Source organism: Onychostoma macrolepis, chromosome 10, assembly GCF_012432095.1.
Source record: "Onychostoma macrolepis isolate SWU-2019 chromosome 10, ASM1243209v1, whole genome shotgun sequence".
Taxonomy (NCBI): domain Eukaryota; kingdom Metazoa; phylum Chordata; class Actinopteri; order Cypriniformes; family Cyprinidae; genus Onychostoma; species Onychostoma macrolepis.
Window position 1 is genome coordinate 5,220,165 of NC_081164.1, and position 18,613 is coordinate 5,238,777.

Genomic DNA, 18,613 nt, shown 5'->3' on the forward strand with positions numbered 1-18,613 from the left:
TACTAAGCAGTAAAACAATACAACACTGGTAATAAATCAACATCGATGTGACTCTGAAAACTTTAGTAACAGCTGATGAAAATTCATCACTGAATTAAACTATATTTTAAATCTTAAAGTATACTAATTATGTATTATATATGTAGTTGTCGTCTTCATTTTGGCGTTTCACCCGCCATGACATTAAATAAACCAATCACAAGCCTCTGGAGGTTTGTACAGTCCATTTGGAGCTGGCTCCGGATTGTTTCAGATAATAAATCAGTTTGTGCTATCAAAATAAAAGCAAAGAATGTATTCACTCTAAATAGGTCTTTTACATGCCAGTCATTGTTTTACACAATATATGAATAAATGAGTCTGTGAATAAATTTGTGGAAAACAAATAAGCAAGAATATATGATATGCATATATGATCAAAATAAAAGAATTAACAGAATGGTCAGCTGAAGTGATTGTGAAGCGGGAATTAATACAAAATGAACATGCACAAAACTACACGTACAAATATTTATTCTAGTGATGTTAGGTTCTTGAACGAATCGTTCTTTTGAGTCGGTTCTTGGGAAGTAACCGGTCGAGCCGGTTCGCAAATAGAACTGAATCGAACTTTAGTTCCGGGTTGATGACGCAAGACGCACAGCCGAAGTAGCACATCCAACTCCAAAAGAACCGACCCTGCGTCCCAATGTGCATACTATCCACCCTATCTGCCCTAAATAGTCTTGAAAATTACTTATATCACATAGAATTTAGGATGGATAGTTCGCACATTGGGACGCAGGCCGAATCAGCCGGTTCAACCAACTGTCGAAGTTTGTCGAGGATTACCGAGGATTCTGATGAGTGAGTTACTGACACTGCGTGTGTTTCACCGCGGACTTGAAACATGAGCCTGATGCGCAAAGTTTCTTTATAACAAACAAAACGTAGGATACCGGAGATATGCTTTATTGTTTTATTAAAAAGCTGAGTTTTTATTAAAACATGGAAAACCTGAGTTTTACTACGGGTTATTGTGCATGCAGATCATATTTTAAGTGGTTTAACTTAAATCAATGAGTTTATCAGAATGGTTTATTCTTTCTTTATACTTAGGATATGCGTTTGTGCATCAGTGTCTGTAATGTGTGCTGTAGGTGCGAAACCTTTAGGAACCCTATCGTAGGCTAATCAATATTAGTCAGTCGTATCTGCCATAAAGGATCCGCAAATGAAACTGTGACCACAAACAATAATCAGCAAAATGCGTTCACAAAAATAACTTTTTATTTGAATGTTTCAATATGCGTTGACACAAATGACTTTATTCGAATGCTTCATTGATGCAACATGGCACAGAGTTGTTATAAAATAAATGCGTAGTGACATCATTTCTTAATAACGTCAGGAGTCGATGAATCGGCTTTTTGAACCGGTTCAATGAGCCGAACTGTTCGAAAAGAACCGGTTCGCGGAAATGAATCGGACTTTGCATCACTAATTTATTCGTATTATGATCTATTCTTATCAAAGAAGTGAGTGACACTTCAAACTGTGCAAGTGGTTCGTGTTATTTGAAGCAGAATATGAAGCAGTCACGTGGTTGTGTGCGAAAATGAAGCTTCGGACGTCACAGATCACGTGGTTTTGGCAAAATTATTCAGGCTCCGGTACAGTGCTTCACTGCGAGAAGCTTTGTTTTTTTTTGATACAGGCTTCGAAGCCTCGGTGTCGAACGACACATCACTACTTTATAGTAAAGTTACTAAAAGTACTACAATACCAGGGGCCCGTTTCAATAAGGAGGTTCCTATGGGATCAGATTCCCGACAAAAGTATTGCAGTCACGGATAAAAAAATAACAAGTGTGAAAACAGAATTTAAAAACGCAAGTAAAAATATATTGCACAAGATTTAAAATTGAAAGCAAAGTTTACAGAATAGCAAACAATGGTCACAGATCGAAAAATAACAAGCGTAAATCAAAAAATGTATAATGCATTTTTAAATATAATAAGCATGAATAAAAACTTTTAACATATTTAAAATCATATTGCACAAAATTGAAATATTAATGCAAAATTATCTGACTTGCGCACAAAATCATGTTTTCCTTGGTTATATTTCTCAGTTTTTTCTGCTCTCAGATATTTTCTACTCATATTTTTATTTTTTGTGTGCTTATGCTGTTTTTCCCTTCGTGCTTGTTTCCACGTTCTGCGCTTGCTTTTCCAAATGTTGCAGTTAGAGTTTCATGTAAATCAGGGCGGGCTCAAGCGTCATCATTGGTCCAGTAGTTCTTGATTGACAGCTCCTCCTTTAGCCAATCAGTCGAAGAGGGGCATGGACATCATAATGCGCCTCATTAGCTGCCGATGCTCAGCATTCACTTGTACAGGTGAAAATGTTTTTCTGTCAGCTGCACTGTAAAAATTTTTGTTGTTGTTTCAACTTAAAAAAAGTAAGTGTTCGTGCTGCCTTAAAATGTCAAGTTTTGTGAACTTAAATTGTGAAGTTGTCTTAACTAAGAATAAAGTTGAGGTCTCCAGGACAGTGACTCGGCTCATCACCCATCCCAGCTATAGCTCAACTACCCAAAACAATGACATAGCACTGCTGTAGCTCTCCTCTTCTGTGACGTTCACTGATTATATTGAAGTGTATTTGGTGGAGGTACTAAGAGTTGGATCACTGGATGGGGCAAACTCAATTCAGGAGGTGAGTTCAATTAAACACGTTTATGATTCAAAACTTTGTATAGTGTCACCAGAAAATGATTTAACTTTTTCCACCGTGCCATTAATGTTAAAGACACCCAGATTCCAAACATACTGCAGGAGGTGCAGATACCGATTACAAACAACAGTGTTTGTAATAAGGCCTATGGAGGAATCATTACAAGCAACATGCTGTGCTCTGAACTAGACGAGGGTGGAAAAGGTTCATGCCAGGTACGATATCACTTACTAAGTTTTCACACTGGCTTATCCCAGGGTTATTGTCTTTCTAAACCCTGCTTTGTAAAGCAGTTCACATTAGTAAGTTAGAAGTGGGGTTAGCACCACTTTTGACCCTGGGTTATGAATCCCTGCCTTGGACAGCAGTGTCAAAATAGAGTAAGAAATGATGCAGTGTTCAATTCAGTTTAGCCCTGTTGTTAGGTTAAAATTGCTTTACCTTGCATACTGTCAGAGATATTAACTTTACGTTATCTTAATCTATGCAGGGAGACTCTGGAGGTACCAGTCTTGGATCAGCTCCCAAATAAGCAGCGATCTACCAGGATTTATCTCATTCACTTCGACTGAAACCAGCTCTGGCTCACCCAGTCTCCTCTTATTTTCCCTTTCTCTCACATCATCCATCATTCCTCTGTTTATCTCCTTATTTGTATTTTCTTAATGACCAAGTCTTAATTCTCTGATTTATGTCATTTTGGTTATTTACTTTACTTTAAAATATTATACACTCTTAAAAATAAAGGTGCTTCACGATGCCATAGAAGAACCTTTTTGTCTAAATGGTTCCATAAAGAACCTTTAAAACATCTGAAGAACCTTTCTCTTTGACAAAAGGTTCTTTGTGGCAAAGGAAGGTTCTTCAGATTATAAAAAGGCAAGGAAGAGATGGTTCTTTAAAGCAGTGGTTCTCACTTCCAGTCCTGGGGGCCTCCTGCTCTGCACATTTTGCATGTCCAAAAATGGTTCTTCTATGGCATCGCTGTGAAGATCCTTTTAAGCCCCTTTATTTTTAAGAGTGTAGTATGCTTTAAAATATTATAGTACTATTAGTGTACTAATATTATAGTACTAGTGTTCTGTTAGTATCTGAGCGCACTCGTGCACGTGTGTGTAGGCCTATACACAGCCATTGTTCACACATTTTATTCAAATTAAAGAATACAAATGCACTGCAGTCACTTTTTTGTGGTACAGTAACCTAATACTTTGTCTCTGGCCTTAATTTCTGTAGTGGAAGTGCAGAACAATCAAACTACACTCTGTAATAAACAGAGGACCTGCAGGCTCAAACTCGTTCACTAACCGTGAATGCAGAAATCTGTGCTTTGTTACTTCTGATAAGAAACATTGTTTCAGCTTTCAGATTCTTATCATGTTATCACAATATTGAAAATGTTGTTTTGACATTCTTAAATGACCAGACTTGCCATTGGGCTTACTGGGCTGCAGCCGATGGGCTCCGCCTTGTAGGGGGCCCCACCTTTACCCGTTTACGTTTGTTTGAGTTCAGTTATATGCCAGTTAGAAATGATTAGCCTGCACATGCAAGGACTAAACGGTCCAACCGGGGCTAACAGCTGCCAACTGCAACCTTCAGTGCTTTATTCAAACAGCATAAACTGGTATTTGTGATTATTTCACATAGAAGAAGGACACACATATTTAATCTGTGCTGATTAATTTGATCACATGGCTATTTTAAACAGCTCTATTAAGCCTTTAGCCCAAAAGAACACACACTTATAAAATAATGATAAATTCTCATGTTCACGCCTCTTTTCTTTACAAAAGATGATTCTATATTAATGTTCCACTAAATTATACGATCTGAAGTGTTTTGAGCTCTCTCTCCCGTCTTACTGCCATTACTCATGCCTGATAGCACACATACATCACGGAGATGTATATTTGACATCAGCATTTACATCTGCAAGACATATTTTTTTGAGTGTTTGCTCATCTGCAATACGTCTATAGGACGTTTCTTATCAGATGTCAAATAGACATTTATTGGATATCTTTAAGATTTTTACGATTTAGAATATGCGTAAAACTAATACCTTAAAGATGTCTGTCAGATATTTGTACACAGCATCTTGCAGATATACGTGTGCTATCTGGGATAGTGGGGCAGAAATGTATTGTAATGATATGTAAATGTAAATGTAATGATTTTAAGAAAATAAAAATATCCATTTCTGTTTTTATAAAATATGCCTATGATATAGGAGTTAGCCTATCACACAAACAAGAGTCCTGTTTTAACCGGACGATCACTATGTACAATATACAGACACAATATTCCATTTTGCTCCGTAAAAAAAAAAAAATCAATTTCTGCAATCATTTAATATTTCTACATTAAAATGCTATATTTAAATTTATGCAAAATTTATCTATGGATTTTGTTGAAAGTGATTTCATTTGCTTGTTAAACAATTGAAACAATAATGAGGTAACAAGATGGGCGGGGTCAGACAACAGACAGGAGAGCACACCAACAAACACACAACAAGCCATGTGCTCACACAAAAGACACAGTGTCCTCTGGTGGCCATCTAGGGCACACCAGCTGAAGACTGACATAAGAATTTCCTTCAGCACCTAAGCTGAACTGTTCCAGTTCACAGACATACGGTTGAGGTTGATGTTGCCGACTGCAGTGCAGTTATAGTCTGTTGTGGATAGTTTGCTTGTTACTGAGCTTTTCTACCTCACTTTCAATAGCGCAGTGTCCAATAGCTAATGTCCATGTCTAAGATCGCACCGGAAATAGGGAAAGCGTGTCTTTGTTTCAAGAACTAAATGATTTGGAAAATTGTGCCAAATGAATCAGTTACAGTGTGTTAGCAATTGAGAAAAACTGTAATAATAAAATTATGATTAAAATGGACAAGACTAAGTCCAATTTCACAGACAGGGTTTAGATTAAGCTAGGATTAGAGCATAGATCGATTAGGACATTTAAGTAACTTTTCATAAATGTGCCTTATATAAAAACACTACTGATGATACCTTGGGACAAAACTACAGAGCTGACATATTTTAAGATCAGTTAGTGCAAGTTTCGTTCAGTTAAAACAGCCCTGACATACATTTTAGTACATTTTATCTTAAGCCTTGTCTGTGAAACCGGAGGTAAGATTCTTAGACTCTCTGGATAGGTTTATTGTTTATTTCAGGTGTCAGGTAAGAGGCAGAGGCAGGCAGGAAAGTTTATGATAGCAAAAAAATTAAATAGAAGACATTTCATTTATAACATGATGTAGGTCTTCTCGGTCATGCTCATTCAGAATGCTGATTTTTATGCTAAATTATGAGCGATGTCACAAAAATCTGATTAGAGACACTTGAAATGTTGAAATGTGTTAATGTGTATTAAAGCGAACCTGAACTGAAAGCTCAATAAGTAATCATTAACATTACCTGTAAAGGTGACTGGGGTGTGTACAGTACACAATATTGGCACTTGTAAAAAATATGAGTCAGCTGTGATGAGTGGTTGAGTCATGGTGGTTGGGGCTGAGAATGCTTGATGAACACCGCAGCACCTGCTTTACATCTCATTAGAGACCGAGAGTAGAGGAAACAGCAGTCAGATCACAGAGAAGAGCAGGATTATGAAGTTTATTACAGCTTTGAGTGTTGCTGGAACCATACTTCTCAACATAGCAGGTAAGTCTATCAAATTAAATATAGATTTAATAATGTTTAAATGGATTCATAGTGACAAATCAATTTAATTCCTGATGCTAAGGAACTTTTTTTTTTGATACACTGATACCTGAAATGGTAATTAGTGCAAATGCATAAACGACCTGTTTTTCATGATTGTAAACACCTTTTGATTTTATGTTTAAATGCTTGAAACTGGATTTAAAGCATTTAAAATTGGATGTCGACTTTTAACTAAATTGTTCTTAAATACATAACATACCTGTACACACAAATACCACCTATTGTTTATTTTGTATGTTGTGTGTGTGTGTGTGTGTGTGTGTGTGTGTGTGTATACTGTGGAAGCTTCCGTCACCAAAGCAAATTCCTTGCAATAAAACTCTTTTTCTTTCATTTTCAATGCTATAGAAGGACTGGTCTTGGTTCTCCAAATAATCTTTTGAAGAACATTATAATAATCTAAAGAACTTTTTCCACTATAAAAATCTTTTTGTGAAATGAAAAATTTCCTGGATGTTAAAGGTTCTTCATGGAATCGAAGACGAACTTTGATGTTGGCTTGCCATTCTTGAGCTGCCCCGCTGCAAAAAAACGTACAACAGTTATAGTTTTCATAATATTTTCTACGGACCCTTGCTATTTTCTATTCTAAAAAAAAAAAACTCAAACTATGCGGTTCAACTCAAGGCGCTCATCGGGGTCCAAGCACAATGGTTTGTGTAGGTGATGCAGTTACACAATGGACATGTCTCTTTTCAAGTCCTTATATGAGTACTATTATATGCACAATATGAAAACAGGTAACTAATATAGTGTCCCTTCTTCAGTTGGATGTACATTCAGTAATGTCTGACAACTTGAAGAAAATATACTTACTATATTGGGCTTTATTAAAGGTTATGAAAATATAATGTATTAATTAATAACATTTTTTATTTAGTCACTTAAATGAAACATTTTCAAACTCTTTGAGCAGATCTTGAAGGATTTGCTATCCTGTGGCTGAACATTAAAATGAAATGGCCAATATTTTTTGAATGATTACAAATGTTTAATGATTAGTTTACTGATAATATACCCACATTAAAATTTATGAATTTACTGATTCTGTATCTTATTTTATGCTTTAAGAGTTTAATTTTCGACTTACATTTAAGCAGTTATGACTGATTATTATGTGACTTGTTAAATGTTTTTTTTTACATTTATAAAACAATATAATGATGAAAAAAGTACAAGTCATTGTTTTCAAAATATTTTGTATAGACACTTGTTATTTTGTATTCTAATGAAGAAGGTTAACAAAAATTAAACACTAATTTCATTCATATTGTTTTTCAAAAGGTCAAGCACTTTTTCATAAATATGGCTGTTTCCAAGGGTTTTTTAGGATTTACATTTTAAAAAGTAAAAGTGAAGTACTTCAAACTTTTTAAGCAGCTTGTACAAACCCTGGTAATATTTTTTTTTATAGACTGCTGTAATTGTCTATTCTAACAAACAGGTTTATTATGAAAATAAATGTGTTGATACCAGTTAAATTGTGCGATAAACAAATTGCAAACAATAGTATAAAAGAGCAGGTTTTAGGTTTTTATGTGTTTAGATCCAGAAATGGAAAAATCTAATGTAAAATGACGTCATAACTTTGAGTGTTTAATCTTGAGTGTGTCATTTTACATTATTGACACACTATTTCCTATTTTGATATTGTAAAGTTGCTTTGACACAACCTGTATTGTTAAAAGCGCTATATAAATAAAGGTGACTTGACTTGACTGGACAAGAAAACAAAATCAATTCACAATCTGTCTACAATCCCTAAACACTATAATCCATGTGAAAGTATTATCTTGATTCATGTCTCTTATGAAAAAGTGAAAGAGCAAGGTTGCAGGCCACACAAACCAGTTCATCAACTCCATGCATGGTCATCTAATTGTTTGGTCTCTGTCTTCCAGGTTCTCTCTGCCAGTTAGATGGTAAGTTGTCATAGATTTAAATCATTCCACATATCTTTGGGGGAATTATATAACTTTAATTGGAAATTCCCATATTGTCTTTTCTCTCATCAGTGTGTGGTCAAGCCCCTCTTAACAACAAGATTGTTGGAGGGGAGGCTGCAAAGGCAGGGTCTTGGCCGTGGCAAGCCAGCCTTCGTATCACCGTTGATGGGGGTCAGATCTTGTGTGGTGGGAGTCTAATCAACAAAGACTGGGTTTTGTCTGCAGCTCACTGCTTCCAGGGGTATGAAGTTTAAAACTTAAATTCAACTCAAGACACTATTATAAACTGATAATAGCGGAATTAAAACTGACTTTTTGCTATACACAGCTCCCTGGGTACCATTCGGATCTACCTGGGACGCCAGAGGCAGTCGGGATCAAACCCTAATGAAGCTCTCAGGACAGCAAGGACTGTCATCAACCATCCTACCTATAACAATCCTAGACATGACAACGACATAACACTGCTCCAGCTCTCCTCTTCTGTGACGTTCACTGACTACATTAGGCCAGTCTGTCTGGCGGCTGCTGGTAGTAAATTTGCTGCAGGTACAGACAGCTGGGTCACTGGATGGGGAACACTACAGTCAGGAGGTGAGAGATTTGCGTGCAAAACAACAATACTGTAAATCTCAACAATTTACTGGCCATTAAAAGCCACTGAAATCGTCCTCTGATCTGTGTCACAGGTGTGTCTCCTAACATACTGCAGGAGGTGAAGATACCAGTTGTGAGCAACAGTGACTGTGATGATGCTTATAACTTTCTTAAAATCACAAGCAATATGATTTGTGCTGGATTGTTAAATGAGGGAGGAAAAGATTCATGTCAGGTAAGACATCAGTCAATTTACTGAACTTTTTTAAATGTATAATTTACAAAACACTCATCTCAAACAAGCCTAATAATAGTCAGATTTAACAGTCCTTAACTATATTTTCAGATATATAAATGTTGTGTTTATCAAAACAGGGAGACTCTGGAGGTCCATTGGTTACTAGGAATGGCTCTCTGTGGGTTCAATCCGGCGTTGTGAGTTTTGGTAATAAATGTGCTGACCCCAAGTATCCCGGTGTGTACGCCAGAGTCTCTCAGTACCAGGACTGGATCACCGCTAACATAGGCAGCAACCCACCTGGATTTGTTGAATTCAACAACAATGGATTCAGAATCTCTCCTAACCTCCTTTTAGTTTCAGTTTCTCTCACATCCTCCATCATTCCTTTCATATGCTCCATATATCTCTCTTCATAGATATCGTTTGAATTACGGTTCTCAGGGTTATGTGATTAAGAGGACAATTGTCCTGTGCAAGTTTTATAATATGTGTAGAAATTAGGCATAACTATATCCTTTGTTATATTGTTATTCATTATTTATCTTTTTAAAAAGGCTACTCTTATTATAGAGTTTTTTGTTTTACTAGCTTTTTATTATAATACTGCACACTAAGCACATTATAGTGCATTATAATATTGCACACAAGCTTTTGCTCTCAGAATGTTTGCATGGTGGTGGTGGTGGGGGTAAATATCAGACATAAAAGATGTTTGCAATTATAATGCATAGCTAATTATTGTCCTCACTTTTGGTCAGAACTGATCATTTTTTGACTAGTTGTATTTCTTTGCAAATGCACTGCAGCCAGTTTTGTATTAAAGTTGTATATTATTTACACTAACAGACTACTCCATAAACTCCATATACCAACAAATTTATTGGAACAAATTTCCACCATGTGTAACTCATAATTATGACTTTATATTGCTCAGGGTGACTCAATTAATTAATAATTAATATTAAATGTAAACATTATATTACATAGACTGTTACTGCACTTGCATGGTATTGATTAACCATACAAACCTTATAATCATGTTCAAATGTGAGTATCAAATATTACACATCTAACCTTTGAGGCATGTTTATTTGTTCATCTCTGAATCATTATTGTATTGCTTTGCATTGTTTTGCCCCTCACAATAAAAAACAACTTTAATCATAAAACTAAACATCTAAATATCATCTTACTAAGTCGTATTATCGGGAGATATAGAGTGACAGCTGATATTTACATGCATTTTATATAAGAAGTTTGCTGTGCTCTTATAAATATAGCAGAATTAAATCTTACTTTACCAAACTGTACCAAATTGCACATTTTTGCTCAGTTTAGGCCTCTGAATAAAACTGTTTTTTTTTTCCTAATCAAATTTGAATTCCATATTCTCCTGTATCATATGATCCATAAAAGCCTGATGTACTGTAAAAAACAAACAAAAAAAACAACATAAAATTTGTTTTCATTTTTTATTTCATCTAAAATTTCATCTCAAAAGTTCCATTTATATATATATATATATATTGTGGCGGGTGGAAGAATCACACGACAGGGTGAATCAATGAAGGCCCCGAAGGGTGCGTTTATTGAGAGGTGCTCGTGCCAAAGTGTTTGGGTGAGATAGCCTCGTGCTCCAGGATCCGCGTGTTTCCTCTGCCTCCGTGGGTGCGTGCTGGGTGCCGGTGCGGGAATTGTGCCTCGGGGCTGGCCGGTCAGACACTCCTTTCTGCGGGAGAATGAGAGGAAGGTTAGCGATCTCATCGGCGGAGTTGTATCTCACCAGTTTGTGCGTGTTGGCAGCTTTTGTAGGTGTTTCTCCTCCGTTTCCAGGGTGACGCTGATGAGGCCTCGGGACACGCGTCACTATATATATATATATATATATATATTAGGGGTGTCCCTGACTAAGGATCTTCATAGTCGAATCGGAATTTTCGAATCTTGCTTATAGTCGACTGATAGTTGAATCATATGTTTGGGGGCGGGCCAAAATACATTACCTTTGTTATGCTCCTCTGTCGGTCACGGATTATGGAAAGTGAAATTTAAATCTATAATAGGATTTATTCACGCACGTTAAAATATTTATTTAAAGCTTTTTTCTTCTCAGATTCTTATTTAGAGCATTATCATAATAGGCTGTATATTAACTTATTGGGAGAAAACTGGTAGTTCTATGTGAAATCAGACACTGAGCACCCCCATTTAGCCAAAATGGCATGATCATAACACCCCGCGAATATTCGACTGTGAGATTGGGAGTCGAATCAGGCTCCTCGAATCGAAGCATCGAATCGTCAACTATTCGGGGTCACCCTTAATATATATATATATATATATATATATATATATATATATATATATACACATGTGTGTAAACATTTATAAACACACACACAAACACACATTTCTGATGCATTATATATATATTCTCTCTCTCCTTTTTCTTTTCATATTAGAAGCATTAGAGAGGCATCCAGACATCAAAGATGAGCAGGGTGTGTACTAAAATCACCGGCAGCAGGCTAGAAGATAAAACAAGTTGTGCCAGAGGTAAACCAAACAGGGTTCTACTGAATGTGGCAGCACTTTCTTTACTCGTCATTAGACATTTTTCACTAAAGGAAACAGCAAACATTACACAGACAATAACATGAGGATGACGATGTGTCAAGCTGTGTTTTGCTGGAGCCTACTTCACATAGCAGGTAAGATCTGATATGACGCTGAAACAAATAACAGACAAGTTCTTGTTTGATAACCTTATTTTAACCTTGCAGTAAAATACAATAAAGTTATATTTTGGTTTAAATTATGTAGGCCTATTCGCCACAAGATGATGGAACAACTTTTGATTAGTTAACTTCTATTATTTTCTTTGCAACACCTAAAATTAATATCTGAAATTAATGTTACCTTTTCGTTAAAAACCCAGAATAGTAAAGTGCAATATCATTATTAATTTAAAGTAAATGGAATTAGTTATTTTTCTAACATCTTTCTTTATGCCATGGTCTGTCTGAATACTCGATTCTGATTGGCTGGCAGGTGTTGATTAAATTTGTTGAACTGCAGGTAGTTCCAGGTCAGTTTAATCACGTTCTATATTAATGCACTTCCTATAAACATTGGTAACCATAGTAACATACATATTTAATATGTGAATGCTGGCAATGACCATGGCATAAACAGGATAATCAACGGCTAGCTGTGCATTAAACAATTTGAATGCACTCCGCTGTTTTTAATAATTACTGTTAGGAGAGGATAATATGAGTAAAAGTAATACATCCCAGTCACAATTGTTTAGTTTGCTGTTTATTGCTCGTAAGTGTTAACTGTCTGTAGGCAATATTTTGCTTATTTCTTGTCATGTATTGTTTTTTTGTAAACAGCTTTGCAGCTTTTTCTTTCCTGTACAGTAGGCTATGTACGGTAATTGATAAGGTTGATGGTTTTGTAAGATTAATCACATTTTGTGTTACCCTGAGATTATAAAATGACATACTGAATGATTCACTTTATACCTCAATGAATCTGCCGTTTGAATGAATGATTTAATGTCTTACTCTAAAGATACTTGATACACCTGCTGGCTGTTTTACTTTCGTATTGTTGCTGTATTCTAACTTCATATATTTAAAACATTAATATTATAGTGTTATGCAATTATATATATGTAGCTTGTTGCATATTGTGTTTATTCAGAATTATATAGCAGAAACATATAAAGGTGTCCTGTATAGAAAGATGTTACCCAGCTGACAGTTAAACAGTTTCACCTGTACAAGTGAACGCTGAGCATCAGGCACAGCAACTAATGAGGCGTATTATGACATCCACACCCCTCTTCGACTGATTGGCTGAGGAGGAGCTGTCAATCAAGAACTACTGGACCAGTGATGACGCTTGAGCCCGCCCTGATTTACATGAAACACTAACCGCAACATTTGGAAAAGCAAGCGCAGAACGTGGAAACAAGCGTGAAGGTAAAAACAGCATAAGCACACAAAAAATAAAAATATGAGCAGAAAATGTCTGAGAGCAGAAAAAACATAACCAAAATATAAATATAACCAAGGAAAACATGACTTTTGTGCCAAGTCAGATAATTTTGCATTAATATTTAAATTTCGTGCAATATGATTTTAAATATGTTTAAAGTTTTTATTCATGCTTATTATATTTAAAAATGCGTTATTAATTTTTTTATTTACGCTTGTTATTTTTCAATCCGTGACCATTGTTTGCTATTCTGAAAACTTTGCTTTCAATTTTACATCTTGTGCAATATATTTTTACTTGTGTTTTAAAATTTTGTTTTCACACTTGTTATTTTTTTTTTGTCTGTGACTTTTGTCGGGAATTTGATCCCATAAGGTTCAACCAACTCTAACTTGAACTCTGAGTTGACTTACCGTGAGATGGGAAACTCGAGAGTTTTCGGTTTCAGAACGGCTGAATTGTGTTAGTTTATTAAACTCTGAGTAGGTCGACTCTGAGTTTAGCGCGTGCACCACGACTATGAAAAGTCATGATCAGTAGAGCTCCAAAATTACGATTCACCATGGCAACAGCTCCCGCCAAAAAGACATTCATGTACTTCTGAGTCAATGTGTTACTTTAATTCTTAATAACTCTCAATAACTTAATAACTATTATAATATCAGAGGTGAAAACTGTAAATTATTGAACGAATATTAATTTTAATGGTATCCCATGGCCAAAAAAAAAAAAAGATGGAAAAAAGAAACAAGAATGTGGCAGCAGCTAAATGTATAAAAACACAATTCAATCATGGGTGTAGGCTAAATGACTTTACAAACAATTGACATTAAAGGGGTGGTTTACTGCGATTTCACTTTTTTCATTTTAAATAGTGTGTAATGTTGCTGTTGGTGCATGAACAGTATCTGCAAAGTTGCTGCGCTGAAAGTTCAACGTAAGCGGAGATATCGTCTTTTAAAAATCAGGAAGTTTAATGCCTACAAAAACGACTCATACGGGACTACAACGAGATACTTCCCGGGTTGCATACGAAATAAACCCATCAACCCCTCCCTCCGGAACATGCAAAAAATGATCCCATAGGCAAGGCCATGTTCTGCGGCTTTGTCGAAGAGGAAGAGTTATAGTGGAGAGTTGTAGCCATGCCGTCGAAACGGTGTTATTTTCACACAGCTGTCAGGTCTTCTGTGTTCGGGCTTCCTACAGATGCTGTAGTTCGTCAACAATGGTTAAAATTTATATTTGATTATGTTCCTGACAATTACAATCCTAATTTAGCTCTCTGTGCTGCGCATTTTACGGAAGACAGCTTCCAGAATCTACACGAGTTCAATGCCGGATTCACACAGAAACTATTACTAAAACATGGAGCAGTTTCAACTTTAAAAACAGAGGCAGCAGTTGTTGGGCCACAACCTGTAAGTAAGATTTCATAATTTTAAATGTATTTGCATGTATAATTTCAGACATATTGTTTTAGTTTGATCAAGGTCGTAAACAAATGCCAACCCCAGCAAACAGGGGACGTCCCCCGGACGTTCCGAACGTCCGTTTAGGTCCGCAGTACGTCCGCTTTGTAACGTTCGCGGGCGGACGTTTTGAGGACATTCACTTACGTCCGCGTTTGGTCCTCTTTTTGACATTCGCTGACGGACGTTCGGAGGACAATCGTCCGAGCCAGTTTGCGAACGTCCCTGTTTCGTCCCTCATCTGCCATTACCATAACAACACTTGAAAAATCCAGTCGCCCATGCGTGGGCTTTTATCAGACCTGACACCTTGCAACTCAGACAAAGAGAGTAAACAAATTTGAACTAAAATATAAACTCATATTGGATTTTAAAGGGTAGGGTGAAGTCAGCTAAAATGGGCTATCAGGTAAAATGGATCAAATATTGTAGTCATATCTCTTAATTTTTATAGCCAGTCATAATAACTGATCTTGTATTGTTTCTTCAACTTGTTGACATGTAACAATAATTTAAATTGGTCTGAGTTTCTTAAGGCGGGCTGATGTACTGAGTGTTACGTGAAGCTTGTCAGAGAAATTGTAAGGTAAGTGAGCCACATAGTAAATTTCATTCATCACTAATAAGGGTACTCAAGCAATTATAAGTATGCTTACCAACAAAGCAAAGGTTTTTGAACAATGTTTTAACATGCCCTTTCAAATAAAAAAAAGTTTAATTTAATAAAAGAAACTTCGGTTTTTGTGAAAAGGGTCATTTTAGAAATGGCTGGTTAAGCTAAAATGGGCTGCACACACACATTTTTTACAGAGAAATTGAGGGTGAAAATAGGTTTATAGGCCTAGATATGCATGCACACAAAATCTAGTCTTAAAAAAAATACATACACATAAACTACCAGTCAAAAGTTTTTGAACAGTGAGATTTTTAATGTTTTTAAAGAAGTCTCTTCTGTTCACCAAGCCTGCATTTATTTGATCCAAAGTACAGCAAAAACAGTAAAATTTTAAAATATTTTTGCTATTTAAAATAACTGTTTTCTATTTGAATATATTTTAAAATGTAATTTAATCCTGTGATCAGAGCAAAATTTTCAGCATCTTTACTCTAGTCACATGATCCTTCAGAAATCATTCTAATATGTGACCCTAGACCACAAAACCAGTCATAAGTGTCAATTTTTCAATATTCAGCTTTCAGATGATGTATAAATCTAAATTAATAAGCTTTCCATTTGTTAGGATATAGGACAATATTTGGCTGAGATACAACTGTTTGAAAATCTGGAATCTGAGGGTGCAAAAAAATCAAAATATTGAGAAAATCGCCTTTAAAGTTGTCCAAATGAAGTCCTTAGCAATGCATATACTCAAATTAAGTTTTGACATATTTACAATAGGACATTTACAAAATATATTCATGGAACATGATCTTTACTTAATGTCCTAATGATTTTTGGCTTAAAAAAACAATAATTTTGACCCATACAATGTATTTTTGGCTATTTCTACAAATATACCCCAGCGACTTGACTGGTTTTGTGCTCCAGGGTCACATATTCTGATTTGCTGTTCAAGAAACTTTTTTTTATTCTGTTGAGTAAATTTTTTCAGGATTCTTTGATGAATAGAAAGATCCAAAGATCAGCATTTATCTGAAATAAAAAGCTTTTGTAACATTATACAATATACCATTCAAAAGCTTGGAGTCGGTAGTAAATAGTAGAAATATTTCAAAATATTACTGTTTTTGCTGTACTTTGAATCAAATAAATGCAGGCTTGGTGAGCAGAAGAGACTTCTTTACTGTTCAAAAACTTTTGACTGGTAGTGTACATGCACCACTGCACAGAAACACACACCTATACAACATGATCAGTTCATTTTTAATTGCATTGTTTAATGAAATATTCATTCAACTTTCTATTTAATGAAATGCATATGGTGCTGTTGCTATGGCACACTAAAGACCATAGGTCATTTCGGCTGAAATAATTTTATTTTTAATAGTAAATTGACACTGTGTTGTTCTCTTTTTATATTGGCCCATTTTAACTTAATGTTGTGCCGTGGCTCAAGAAGGTACCTGCTGATACTCTAACTCTCTTAATTTTAAAACAATTATACTTTTTGACATTTTAAAAATATATACATATTTAAGAGACCCATGCTAATTTATAAAAATATCATTAGTTCTTATGCATTGCTTATTTGATGGTATTATAAGTCATTTACCAAAACGAGGCCCATTTTAGCTGACTTCACCCTATTCCTTAAAACAAAATCTCTTTTTTAACTGTGATAATAGAATGCAAAATGCAAAAAAACAAACAAAAAAAAACATTTTTTTGTTTTGCAGATTGATATTATTATTATTATTTACTATAGTATTATTTGAATTCATTGTAAAATGAAGTTAATGTTAAATTAATAATTTTCATTTCTTGAAAAAGAAAATAGGAGTAACTTCTGTAATTAAAAATGTCATCAAATCAGGAGTCTGTTTTCAGCATTTAAACATAAAAATCATGATACCCTTCAATAATATAATTGAACATATAGGCTACAATTAGGTTTATGCATTCCTCATGCATGAAGAAAATAAGGTTGCAGGAGCTCTAAAAGAATGTTATAGAGTGATGAATGCAGTCAAGGAAAACATGAAGAAAAGAAAGAGGAAAATAACACAGGTAAGACAAATAAATTAATTCTTTCCATTTATATATTAAACTGTTGGTAAGCCGACAAGAAAAGTTATTTAGGTAAATTATTATTTTAGTTATTGCATTTAAGACTGCTATACCACGTGCAGCTCAAAAAAAAAAAGAAAAGAAAAAGAAAAACAAATTGTGCCGCATTAGGAGATAGGCTACAAGCAAGTGTCGATCAAATGAGCACATGATCGAATGACGTCACTTTAGGGCATGTATCCATGGCAACGCTCAGCTGCGTAGTGACCGTTAACGGTTCTCCCGGTGATTTCCTCAGACACGGCCTTGAGTTTTAGCTTTCATCGGTCGAAAAGGTATTTATACTTTTATATTTGTGGACATTAGCTACTGCAACCAATGTGTATCTCCTAATGCTTACATTTTATGAAACGTTTACCTTTTTAAACGTTTGCTGAAGTTGTCTGTCGTGTACGGCTGCTCGTTAGGCTGTGAACACTTTCGAAGCTAACATTAGCATGTAAAGCTGAAATGATTAAACGTATGTAATATTGACAGATATTGAACTTAAATATTGAATTTCCATATGGTAAAAATACACACTGAGACGCCTATATGAGCAAAAAAGTCCATTTGGGACGGCCTATCGTCATATGTGCGCTAAATTTCGGACCGCTTGGTCTAAATCCAAATTGTCAACAACAACGTTACAAATCTTTTTTTCAATGGATAAATGGTAGTCCTAGACATATTAAATCAATCATAACACTAATGAATGTGTTTATTTTGTTGTTTTAGGTTATAAAACAACGGGAAGAATTGCCATCGGACTAAACCCACAGCTGACAACCAGAGACGCAGACACACACACACACACACACACACACACGGAAAGAGCACCGCAACTTTACAATTGTTCAATAAAAATAAACGTATTTTGCTCTATACAACGTGTCTGTTGTCTTTGATTAGCCTAAAAGTAAAATAAAATGACATTCAGAGTACTTAAAGCGAAAGTCCACTAAACGTCCCGAATGGCGCTGCACGTCCTGTGAACGTCCTCGTGAACGTCCGGAGGACGTCTTCACGAACGTCCGCTCGACGTCAAGGGGACCCTACACGCTGACGTCCGGGGGACGTTCGCAGAGGCCGTTTAGGGCATAGAAGTAGTGAATAGGGAGTACATAGTGTCATACATAAAGTGTTGATTTATGGCTTTT

At 35.6% G+C, this 18,613-nt stretch overlaps 1 protein-coding gene and 2 long non-coding RNA genes across 4 annotated transcripts; all 3 read left to right on the top strand.

The window, feature by feature from the left end:
• Positions 1-1,227: 1,227 nt before the first annotated feature.
• On the top strand, positions 1,228-5,373 carry LOC131548433 (uncharacterized). The gene is made up of 3 exons (XR_009273152.1): positions 1,228-2,700; positions 2,794-2,933; positions 3,209-5,373. It is a non-coding gene; the product is annotated as an uncharacterized LOC131548433 (long non-coding RNA).
• Positions 5,374-5,502: 129 nt separating this feature from the next.
• LOC131548302 (tryptase-like) lies at positions 5,503-9,892 on the top strand. The gene is made up of 6 exons (XM_058789502.1): positions 5,503-6,398; positions 8,363-8,383; positions 8,477-8,648; positions 8,736-9,001; positions 9,097-9,239; positions 9,380-9,892. The coding sequence occupies exons 1-6, from the start codon at positions 6,344-6,346 to the stop codon at positions 9,659-9,661; spliced, it is 939 nt and encodes a 312-aa protein (XP_058645485.1). The 5' UTR covers positions 5,503-6,343; the 3' UTR covers positions 9,662-9,892.
• Positions 9,893-10,783: 891 nt separating this feature from the next.
• On the top strand, positions 10,784-18,295 carry LOC131548426 (uncharacterized). Of its 2 annotated transcripts, XR_009273144.1 has the most exons (4): positions 10,784-10,995; positions 11,708-11,956; positions 13,025-13,237; positions 18,192-18,295. It is a non-coding gene; the product is annotated as an uncharacterized LOC131548426 (long non-coding RNA). The 2 variants fall into 2 exon arrangements; XR_009273143.1 differs by having other exon boundaries at positions 11,708-13,237.
• The last annotated feature ends 318 nt before the right edge of the window (positions 18,296-18,613 follow it).